The sequence below is a fragment of the Narcine bancroftii genome, chromosome 4 (assembly GCF_036971445.1).
Source record: "Narcine bancroftii isolate sNarBan1 chromosome 4, sNarBan1.hap1, whole genome shotgun sequence".
In the NCBI taxonomy this organism is placed as follows: domain Eukaryota; kingdom Metazoa; phylum Chordata; class Chondrichthyes; order Torpediniformes; family Narcinidae; genus Narcine; species Narcine bancroftii.
The window spans coordinates 170689429-170701768 of NC_091472.1; the positions used below are offsets into that span (position 1 = coordinate 170689429).

At 38.0% G+C, this 12340-nt stretch overlaps 1 protein-coding gene across 3 annotated transcripts in view; it reads right to left on the reverse strand.

Moving 5' to 3' along the window:
* Window positions 1-12340, reverse strand: part of unc119b (unc-119 lipid binding chaperone B) — a 57303-nt gene that overhangs the window by 15370 nt on the left and 29593 nt on the right. For all 3 annotated transcript variants that reach the window (XM_069932962.1, XM_069932961.1, XM_069932963.1), the window contains exons 3-4: window positions 11269-11374; window positions 3509-3681 (exon numbers count right to left, since the gene is read on the reverse strand). In XM_069932962.1, the coding sequence (XP_069789063.1) occupies window positions 3509-3681; window positions 11269-11374 (279 nt within the window). The remainder of the gene's footprint in view (window positions 1-3508; window positions 3682-11268; window positions 11375-12340) is intronic.

The window sequence follows — 12340 nt, forward strand, 5'->3', positions numbered from 1 at the left end:
TTCATAAGCATTTGCTAAATTCAAAAATGTTTCCTGTATAAATTTCTCAATCTATGTTTGTTACATATATATTCAAAAAGGTCAAGAATTCCAAAAATATTTGACAATTTACCATTACATATCTACCCACTGGATCAGTAATAACATTTTGTATCTTAATGGAAGGTTTTTATTCATTAAAATTGCTAGCCCTCTTTCTTTCAAATTAAATGAAGACACAACAACACAACCTATCCAGTCTCTTTTCAGTTTTTGGTGCAGTTTCAATCAAATGCATCTTTTGTAAAAAGGCTATATCCACTTTTGTCTTTTTCATATGCAACAATAGTTTTTTTTTCCCTTTTCACTGGATTTTTAAACCCATTAATACTTACAAAATTTAATGATTCACGCATTAAATGTTTTAATCCTTCTCTTTCTTTGGCTTGGCTTCGCGGACGAAGATTTATGGAGGGGTAATGTCCACGTCAGCTGCAGGCTTGTTTGTGGCTGACAAGTCCGATGCGGGAAAGGCAGACACGGTTGCAGCGGTTGCAAGGGAAAATTGGTTGGTTGGGGTTGGGTGTTGGGTTTTTCCTCCTTTGTCTTTTGTCAGTGAGGTGGGCTCTTTGGTCTTCTTCAAAGGAGGTTGCTGCCCGCCGAACTGTGAGGCGCCAAGATGCACGGTTTGAGGCGATATCAGCCCACTGGCGGTGGTCAATGTTTTAATAATGATACCATATCTCACCCATACCTCGTCTCTTCCAATTCCTGATTCTACTACATTACTATATTCAAAGCTATTGTTATTGATTATTCCAAATGAAAAACAAAAAGGAAACTCCGTAAAGGTAGAAAAAAGATAACCCCCTGCTAATATTGTTTTTAATATAGCAAGTAACATTATTGCCCTTCATGTTACGGGCAGTGGCCTGCATCACAAATGCACACATGAATTGGCAGCTATCAGCCCCTCTCTACGTGCTTTCCCGAAACCATTATTTAACAGATCACCCCTTATCAGTTACATATACTGTATTTCACAATGTACTTCAAGGCACACTTTGCTGTTCAGCAATCATCTCTTCTTCACAATGAATGAACGTACTGCAAAAAATGAACGTACTGTTTTGCTTTTCTTGGTTCAACAAAAAACTTGTTTTGACCTCCTGGAACAAAAATCTTCAAGCTCAAAACAAAGGCATAGCCTTTTTACCACAGAAAATTTTTAATTGGATTAAATTCCTTTCTTCAAAAATTCAAAACTTATGTCTGGATAAAAGAAAATCTTATTTCCACTTTCTTTTGCTTGCCTGACTGCCAATTCCAAAATCTTCTCTCTTACTTGATAGCAAAGGAATTTAACCAGTATTGGATATGGCTTTTGATCTGTTTGCGGTTAACGTCTTAAAGCTTTATGTGCTCTCTCAATCTCTATCTCCCTGAAATTCAACAACTTCAAAACTTTGCAGAATCCAGCGTTGTAAAAATAGTTTAATATCATCTCCTCCATCCCCTTCTTTAAGTCCAATAATTTTAATATTATTTCTTCTAAAATTCTCCAAAACATTCACTTTTTGGGCCAGTTGATCTTGGTGGAAAAATTGGTTTGCATATTTTCCATTTGTTCTTTAATTAATACAATTTCAAATTCTGTTCATTTAACTCTTTCTTCCATTTCATCAAATCTCTTTTGTACATTTACCAATATCTCTTCTACACGTTTAGTTCTCACTTCTGATTTCAGTACCACGGTTCCAATATTTTTCATTTATTTCATCAAATCCTTCATTGATCTGTGTCTCGAGTCTTAACAGTTTTACTTTTTCTTGCCTCCAGCAGTCTCCTGGCTCTTTTTAATTCTTCTTCCGATTGTAGAACTACTTCTTTGTCACTGGAGTCCAATTCTTCTTCTGTTTCTTCTTGAAGTTGGAACAGTCGTTATCTGCTTCCACCTTGCAGCTCTGTCCCCTTTTTATGCGCTCTGCACATGGACAAGGAGTCATGCATGCGCAGAAGTGCTTCTTCTTTCATGTCCTCTGGCTATTGTTGGAGGTGGCTCAATGCTGCAACGTCTTGAGGCACCTCAGTCATCAACTTCGCTACTTTCTGGAAAGCCCCTGGATCCATTTTCAAGGTACGCCTTCTTTCAAGGTAGGCCTTCTTTCTTCATCTTCGCTTGCTTTTTGTTGTTCTTCTTGCAGGCTTACAGCAGCTTTATTCTTGTTTGGAGACATTCTTAGGATGTTCTCTGTTGATTTAAATATTACTTTATTTTCCTTCTGTCTCTTTCCTTTTTTAAAAACTTTGTTCAGGAGAGCTGGGTTTCTCCAATCTGATGCTAAGCCATCACATGATGTCCCCTGATGAAAGTGCCCTTGACTCCATTCAACGGCAGACTGGTCCAGCCTACCTCACTAAGCAGAAAACCACCATTCCTTAAAAAATAATTTCTGAAACTTAATGGAGACAAACTTCAGTATCAAATTTAAAATCTCATTTCAGGTGTCTAGGAGGACAATATACCATAACCACGCATACCTTCATGAAATGGCATACAATTGCCCTAACTACAGAGGTACTTCCTAAATCACAAATAGATTCCATCATCCTAGAGCAATGATGGACATAATTTTCAACCAACACCAAGAGAAATGCAGGTAAAAGCATCAAGACACAAGGCCTTTAACTGATCTCACAAAAGCCTTTGACTTCACTGGCTGAGGAGGTACTGGAGTCCACTTCTCAACCTTGGCTGTCCACAGAAGGTAATGTCATCGTGTCTACTACATGATAGTACGCAATCATGATTTTAACCAGCAACACATCCAATGTCAATGCAAAATGATATCAAGCAAGACGGCAACATCATCCCAACACTTTCATTCTTTATAACTCACATTCAACAAGATTCTTTGAGTAGACCCAATCTACAAGACAAACTGGAAATTGGCCATTGAATCTAACAGATTTGCTTCAGAATCAAGGTAATCCTGAACTCAGATATTGAACTACAGTATATACTAAGTTATCACTGACTTAGTCACTTAATTTTACAAGAGCATAAGTGGTGAAACACCAATGGCCAAATTACCCAGCCACCAGCACCATTAAGCACCTCCTGACATGCCTACACCAGCATCTGCAGGTTCCACATTCTTCTCATCAACTACTTCAAAACTCAAAACCAGACTGCAAACAAGTAATCCTTGTAACTGGGGGAATGCTTAAAGATGTTTTGAAGAGACATTTGCTTAACTTAGCTGCCTCGAAAGCTGAAATGCTGATCATCTGAAATTCAGAAATTAAAGTTAAATACCATTTGTGAAAGAATACAAGTTATTCCAGGGCACTGACTTCAGAGACACATAACAAACATCCTGATTCAAATTGGGGTCATTTTTTAAAAAAAAAATTTAATTTTTTACTAAAAAACGCCTGAAATTTAAGGTTTTTTTTAAATCTAAGTGAACAAGGTTAAACTGCAATTTCATTCACAATTTTGATTTTAGAAACTGAAAATACATACTGATTTCTTCAGAAAGTTGAGGGAACTCGTATATGTGTTCGCATGTGTTTCTGCTGTTAGGAATACAGAATCCAAAGTCAAAATCAAAACTCTTCAACAGTCTCTCCCTGAAGTAATGTCTTTCAATCATTCTGAAGCTATTCACAGGCTTGTCCCCAACTGTAAATTCTACCCTGTGTAAAAAAAAACACAAAAATACACAATGGAAAAAAGACCTTTATATAAACTCAATTTAAACAGCAAATGCACATGTAAACATTTTTTTTTACATTGTTTTGATCATAAATGAGATTTTTCAATAAATTTGTTCAATTCTAATAAATCTGCCAGAACTAAAACACAATGTTTCTTAATCAATTTTCAATATGCTGCACTGGAGCAATCAAAATATTCAAGATAAAATTTTAATACTACCATAAAAATGATTGGATTATTTTTGAAATTAAAGACTGAATATTTAAGATGATTTAGGCTAAATTCTAAGGAGTCATGTGCACCTCTAGAAACAGCTAAATGAATAGTTTTAATCATAAATAACACATTGAACTTCTGGCATTCATTTGGAGTTAGGAAAAAGGCTGAAAAGCAGGACCTCCAAGATGGTAATATCTAGATTACTTCCAGTACCAAGAACTAGGGAAGGCCAGAACAGGAAAATAGTACAGTCAAATACGAGTTGCTGAGGAGTTGTACAGGTACCAGGGTTTCAGGTTTTTGGATCATTGCAAACTTTTCTAGGAAAGGGGTGACCTTATACATGTGGGACAATTTGCATCTGAACTGGATGGGAATCAACATCCAGGCAGGGAGGTTTGTTAATGGTTTTGGGGGGTGGGGGTGGTGTTGAAATGAGATTTACAGAGTGTGGGAATCAAAATGAAGAGGCAGAGGCAGTTAGTGCAAAAGTAGGGACAGCTGGTAGGGAGTTTGTGTGGAAGGACAGGCAGAGAGGGCAAAATTGCAGCCAGTGGGATGAGTTGCAAATGCAACAGGGAGACATAGTTTAAAAAACAGTAACAAATACAGGGCTAATGGTTTTATATTTAAATGCACGCAGCATAAGAAATAAAGTGGATGACCTTGTAGTACAGCTACAGGTTTGCAGGTATGCAGTTGTGGCCATCTTGGAGTCGTACCTAAATGATGGATGTCACTGGGACAAGCTAGGCAGGTAAGCAGAGGGGGTGGCATGACTCTGTTGGTAAGGAATAACATTAAATCAGTAAAAGAGAAGTGAAAGTAAACATAGGACCATTAGAAAATAACACTGGAGAAATAAAGATAGAGAATCGCTGCGAGTTGAATTAAGAAATGGCAAGGGTAAAGGATACTGTTGGCAGTTATTTACAGACCTCCAAACAGTAGCCAAGATGTGGACAACAAATTACAACAGCAAACAGAAAAGCCATATTAGAGGAGTAATCATGGGGGATTTAAACATGCAAGTAGATTGAGAAAACTAGATAGTGACTGAATCTCACGAGAGAATTTGCCCAATGCCTAAGAGATGGCTTTTTAGAGCAGCTTGTTGATAAGCCCTCTCAGGGATCAGCTGTACTAGACTGGATGTTGTGTCATTCATTGCAGGTGATTAGAGAGCTTAGAGTAAAGGTTCCATTTGGGGGCAGTGATCACAATATGATTAGTTCCTCCTTGTTAAATCTCAAATTGAACCCAAAGTCAGGTGTGCTGGTAATTCAGTGGAATAAAGGGAATTACAGTGGCATGCGAGAAAACAGGCCAAAATAGATTGGAAATTAGTATTAGTAAGTAGGGAAGACGCCAGAGTAGCAATGAATGGACTTTCTGCAAGAAATAAGGAAGGTGCAGGGATAAATACATATCAAAAAAAGAGGAAATAGGCAAATGGAAAAATGGTAGCTGACAAGAGAAATCAAAGCCAAGGTAAAAGCAAAAGAGAGAGCATACCAGGAAGCAAAAATTAGAGGGAAGAGGATTGGGGAGCTTTTAAAAACTTGTAGAGGGTAACTTAAAAAAACTCATAAGGAGGGAAAAGATGAAGTATGAAAGTTGGTTAGTAAATAATATCAAAGAGGATACAAAAAGCTTTATATACATGTAAAAGAGAGGCAAGTGTAGATATAGGATGAGAAAAAAAATTGGAAACAGGAGATGGCGGAGGAACTAAATGAGTATGTTGCATTCAGTCTTCATCATGGAAAGTATTAGCAATGTGCCAGATGTCAAAGGGAATCAGGGAAGGGAAGTGAGTGCAGTTACTATTTTAAGGGAGAAAGTGCTCAGAAAACTGAATGGCCTCAGGTAGGGGTGGGCAACCTTTAAATTTTTGATTTGGATATACAGCACTGTAACTGGCCATTCCGGCCCACGAGTCCCGGTACATATTCATGGGCTGAAATAACCTGCTATCAGGCTGCATGTCTAAATTAAAAATTAAAAGGTTGGCCACCCCTGGTCTATGGTTAGACAAGCCTCCCGGACCAGATGGATTGCCCTCTTGGGTTCTGAAAGAAGTAGTGATAGAGATTTGTGGAGGCATTGGTAATTATATTTCAAGAATCAATAGATTCTGGCATGATACTGGGAAGGGAAGGAGGCAGCAGAAAAGAATCTGGTTAGTCTGATGTTAGTGGTTGAGGAAATATTGGACTTGATCATTAAGGATGAGGTTACGGAGTACTTGGAAGTACATGACATAGTAGGACAAATCATGGTATCCTCAAGGGAAAATCTTGCTCGACAATGCCAAAGATGTTGTGCATTTGGATTTTCAGATGGTCTTTGACAAGGCATCACACGAGTCTACTTAACAAGATAAAAGCCCGTGGTATAATATGACACATAATAGCGTGGGTAGAGCATTGACTGATTGGCAGGAACCAAAGAGTCAGAATACAGGGATCATATTCTGGTTGGTTGCCAATTGCTAGAGGTGTTCGTCTTATGGACAAATCTTTTATGTTGTATAGTAATGATTTAGATCAGCCATTCTCAACTAGAGGTCTACGGCCCTCAAGTAAAAGTCTTTGGATTTTTTCCACCTCATACAACATGAATATTTTAACTGGTTCACAGTGAAGTGTCCCATAAACTAGAGCAGAGCTCTAAGTGGTTCATAGCCATAAAAAGGTTGAGAAATGCTGATTTACAGAATGAATTACTTTGTGGCCAAGTTTGCAAATGATGCAAAGGTAGGTGGAACAGTAGGTAGTGTTGAGGAAACAGTCTGCAGAAGGACTCAGACAGATTAGAAGAATGAGCACAGAAGTGACAAATGAAATACAATGTTGGAAAGTGTACAATCATGCACTTTGGTAGAAGAAATAAACGGGAAGACTATCTTCTAAATGGTGAGAAAACTGAAAATTCCCAGATGCAAAGGAACCTGGGAGTCCTTGTGCATGATACCTTTAAACTTGCAGTTTGAGTCAGTAGTGAAGAAAGCAAATGCAATGCTGGCATTTATTTCAAGAGGAATAGAATTCAAGACCAACGATGTGATGTTGAGGCTTTATAAGGCATTGGTGATACCTCATGAAGTATTGCTAGCAGTTTTGGCCTCTTCATTTAAGGATATGCTGATATTAGAAAGGGTTCAGAGGAGGTTCACAAGAATTATTCTGGGAATGAAAGGGCCATCTTATGAGGAACATGTGACAGCTCTAGGCCTGTATTTGTTTGAATTTTAGTGAAGGGGTGAGGGGGGGGGAAATCCATTGAATCATTTTTATTGTTGAAACCATGGACAGAGAGTAGATTATTTCCCATGCTCGGAGTGGCACAACTTCAGGATTGAAGGGTGTCTACTTGCAAAGGAATTTCTTTAGCTAGAGGGTGGTGAATCTGTGGAATTTGTTGACATAGGTAGTTATGGAGACCTGTCCTGTATTTAAGACAGAGATTGATAGGTTCTTGATTAGCCAGGGCATCAAAGATTATGGAAAACAGACTAGGCAATGGGGAAGAATAAATCAACCTATGACTGAGTGGTGGGGCAAACTTGATGGACTGAATAGCCTATATCTGCTCCCAAGTCTTATGGTCTTAAAGAAGAGAGTTTTGATAGTTGTCAGCAGAGGGTGAAAAGGGAGTATTATCTTCAATCTCCATAAAAATTCACCAAGAGGATACATATTACAAAGATGTGTGAGGCCTTTTGTTTAAAGTGCATCAGATCAAATACTGTACTGTCAGCAGCAGTACACTGAGAAAAGCCTAACAGCGTTTAAATTATTTAAAGTTATCGACGGGGTTGAACAAATGTATCTTTAATCCATATAGATAAATCAATATCTCTCAACTCTACATTCCTGCATCTCTCAAATTAATTCCTCCCTGTTGGTCAATTGCCCCATGCTCTGTTCTGATTAAGCCTACAGTTCCCTCCAATTAAGCACAGGATAAGTGAGCCCACACCACAATTTTATCAGAATGGGGTTGGGAGATAAATAGTTGGTGGACTATCAAAGTGCAAAGTACTTCAGATGTGAAAATTTGGAAAGGAAAGGGGGAGAGTGGGACAAATGTGCAGGTGAGTTGGAGAGGCAAGAAAGTGCCATAGCACCGCTACACTACTACCAATCTGCAACCTACCTCCATAAATTTTCTATTACTTTTTTGTGATAAAGACTAGTGCAAATTTTGCTATCAGTTTTGAGGGGATGATGGTGTTAAATAACAAACTGTAGCCGATAAAGAGCATCCTAATGAATGCATCTTTGCTGTCCATGTGTTCCAGGACTTTGTGTAGAGCCAGTGAGAGGGCATCCATCTATAGACACCGCACCCTACAGCTAATGCCAGGGCCGGGGGTGCACCCCACAGAACATCATGGTCAAGCTTCACTATTACAGTCTTACACTGTACTCAAGAATGCAGCATGGTAAAATTGAAGGGGATGACTATCTCAGTTTTCCCCAATCTTATTTCGAAAGTGGCCCGAGTGACATTCAAGGAAGTCAGATGATGGAAACTGCATAACTTGGAGGGGGTCCAATCATTTACCCAGCCTAACTATGGATCTCTCAGCTGAAGAAGCAAGAGCATATGTCAAGACAGTGGAAAAACAACTGATTAAAGCGCAAGCACAATGGGGCGCTGCCACTTGTTGAGCATTATTATTTTAATCTGCAGTTATCAAACTTGTTAAGGCAGAATTCCAAGATTTGTATAATACAGCAATAACTTTATATGTGAATTTATTGGGCTGTACGATGTTGAGCTGATTAAAGTGCCTTGCAATGTGCCTGTAAACCTAATTTAAAATTTGTGGGAGAGATGGTTATGTTTCGTTTCTTTTCTACTTAAGATCACTCTTTAAGAATCCTTGACTTTTAAGGGCAAGGACGTTTAGACCATGTGGATGAAAAGTGTTGTCCCCATGGCTTTGTCTTAATATGGGGACATGTATCAAGTATGTGGGTGTGTATTTGTTTGTGTATGTATGGGGGGGGGGGGTGGGGGGGGTGGGAGATCACCTTAGCTCTTACACTCAATTTGGATGGTACAGCCCACAAAAATCTAAATGTATAATCCAGTGAATCCAAGCAATCCTGGCAGGGAGATGCCTGTCAGATTTTTCAGTTGGAATATCAGAGGAATGGGGAGGCCCATCAAAAGATTTCTCCCACCTGAACCAGTTAAATGGAAATCAAGGAGAAACTGTGGGAAGAGGCAAATGAGAGAATTTGTTCTACCACCTCCTGCACTCACTTGGGACTTATTCAGTTCAAGGTGCTACACAGGGTTCACTTTTCAAAATACAGACAGTTAGCCATTTATCCTTAAATAGAGGACGAATGCTACAGATGTAATGGCTCCCCTTGCCACCCAAGTCATATGTGCCCCAAAATACAAGGGTTCTGGAGTTGAGTCTTCAGCACACTGTCCAAAATATTTAAAGTCAATTTGTAACCCCACCTGTTGACTGCAATATTTGGAATCTCTGACAACTCCCTAAATTCCCTGCAGAAAGATACTTTAGCATTTATGTCCCTGTTAGCCAAGTGTCTAATCTTGTTACACTGGAAATCTGACAGTGGTCCTTCTATTACATAATGAATTAAAGCTATCAGTTGCTTTACTAAACTGGAGAAAATCAATACACATTAAGAAGATCCACTGGAACATTTTTCCACAAATGGCAACCCTTTATCCATTTTTTACCTGATTTACAACTCCTTATGAGAGTAAAAGACAAACTGTGAGACAGCTGTACCAGTCCAATGGGTAATATACCAATTATACTGTCAGCAAAGGTCTCCAGGTGATCAGGGTCTCTGGGCATGTATCTGAGGGAGTATGTGAATGTTTGTGTATAAGTGTGTTGGTTTTTCCATTTAAAAAAAATAGGAGCACAATGTACATCTGTATAATGTATGCAAAGTTCTTGATCCTCAATAAAAATAAATTTTTGGAAAAATGTAGATTTTAATTCCCTACTTTTTCCCCCTCATTTGACTTTCCAATCCAAAAAAATCTCCTCAGTCAAATTAACCACGAAAGCTGTAGTAAATGGATTGAATTATGATATCTGTGAAGTTCTTAATTATGTTTTAAACCCTGGGATGGAAACTATTTGGACCAGAGTACCTGTCAAACTTGAATACAATTATTTTGTACATTAGAATTATTTTGCTTGCATTTTGCCCAGTTCAGACAAAAGGTCTTCAACCTGAAACGTTAATTGTTTCTCCTCCCACAAATGTGGCTTGACTTGCTGAGTATTTCCAGAATGATCATCAATAGGCAATGATGTTTCCTAATAAGTGAGTTAAAATTTTGAAATAAAAGTTGAAATTTCAAAACTTTATTATCCAAATTTAACACAACGATCTGATGACAGAACCCAAAGATTTACAGAATGGGCAGATAAATGGCAAACGACATACTGCATTTAACACCTATGGATATTTCTGTTATTTCAGTAACCTTAAGAATACAATCATCATTCATTGGATAGCTACAGGAGCTAATATGGGGGTTCTATAAAAGGGAGAACAACATGCACCACCAATGCCAGAAGCATGCTGGAGAAACTCAGGAGGTCATGCAGCACCATTGGAAGTAAAGAGCAACCAATGTTTTGGGCCTGGGCTCTTTGCTCTAAAATATTGGTTACCATTTACAACCTATGGGTGCTGTACGACCTATTGAATTTCTCCAACAAATTTGTGTTTTGCACTTAACCCCAGCATTTGCAGACTTCCTTGTTTAACTCCATCAATGCCACCTGCCAAAGATAGCTTCACTTGATTATACATTTGGATCAGATGTGGCTGGAGGACTAAAAACTTTGATGCAATTGATTGCTTGTGAGATAGTTTACCATACCAGTGAACTCATGTTACAGCTTTATCAGCTTACCTCCTTATTTTTATCGTCACCTGCTGTTGTATATAGCATTATATCTTTTACTTTCCTTATTGAAATAGAACTAGTCTCCAGGTTTGAGGTTGACAATAAAATGATGGATGTGCCACATGTTACTCATTGTACAAAATACAATTTTGCCATATGGATGACCAATTTTGAGCTACCCAATTGGTTCTAAAACTATTTATTAGGTTCTGTGGTATTCCACTCGGCATGGCAACAGATGCCCTCAATATACAGATTGGACTGAGGTAGTCTCTTCTGGAAATTCTTTATTGGCCAGATAAATTTGTGAGAAATTAATACACAAGAATAATCATTGATAGTATCAAGTATGCAAGCAGTTCAAATATACTGCACAAGTAATTCTGACTATCTTTGAGATGCAAAAAAAAAGAACTCACGTTGCACCAACTGTTCTCAGCCTTAAGAAGGCAGGAGTGAACTGGTAACGAACAAACCGTCCAGAACTGGAATCCATTCCCCCGTTCTCATCATCATCTTCCAACTCTGAATATGGAAATTCAGCAATTCAACAAGTATTATGTAAAAAACTACTGCACATTTTGAAAAGGCTAATGATAAATTAAGTTCTGAAAGTGTGATATTTGTCATTTTCCCTTTAAGGATTTTCTTGCACTGTTTCACTGAGAAGCATGGACACTCATCCATAAATGCTATAATTTATTTTCATTTAGAGATATGCAAGCTAACAGGCTCTTCCAGCCCATAAGCCTGTGCCTCCAGAACTAACCTTCTAACCCTGTCTTTGGAATGAGAGAGGACACTGGAGCACCTGGACAAATCCTTTCAGACGGTGCCAGATTCAAACCGGAGTCACTGGCAACACTGATGATGCCACCCAATAAACTAAGCATAAAAATACTTTCCACTTTCCTTGCAAATTTCCATGCGCACATTTTAAAAGTATTCTGTGGCAGAATCATATTATTAATTCTAATTTGACATGACAAGGCTTTGACGGTACGTTGCCAAAAAATATTTTTTTTTGTCCAATTAAGTGTTTTTATGGCTACATCAGTGCAAATCAACCAATATATAAGGTCGTTTTATTCTGACACCAGAACAAGAGTTGCTCTTTATACTGAAATAGGTTTTAGAAAATCCAGAGATTTGGCACATTTTTTATTCCTAACTATTTTCCAAGAGATTATTTTATGGATGTCAAAATTTTTCCATTGTTAATGCATATATTATATATGTACTCTTTGACATTTGAAAATAAAATATTTGATATATACAGTAAAACCCATTATCCAGATTCAAGTGACCGGCAACCTCAAGCAGCCAGCAAAATAAAATCAAGGAAAATAAATAAAATATTTAAAATAAATAATAAAATAATAGGCCAGAAAATACTCATTTAAAATCATAAAAGAACCACGTAAACCTTTGGTTTGAAGATGAGAGCGAATATTCAGCCAGCAGAGTGTCTTGGTAATGCTTTGTTTGTAG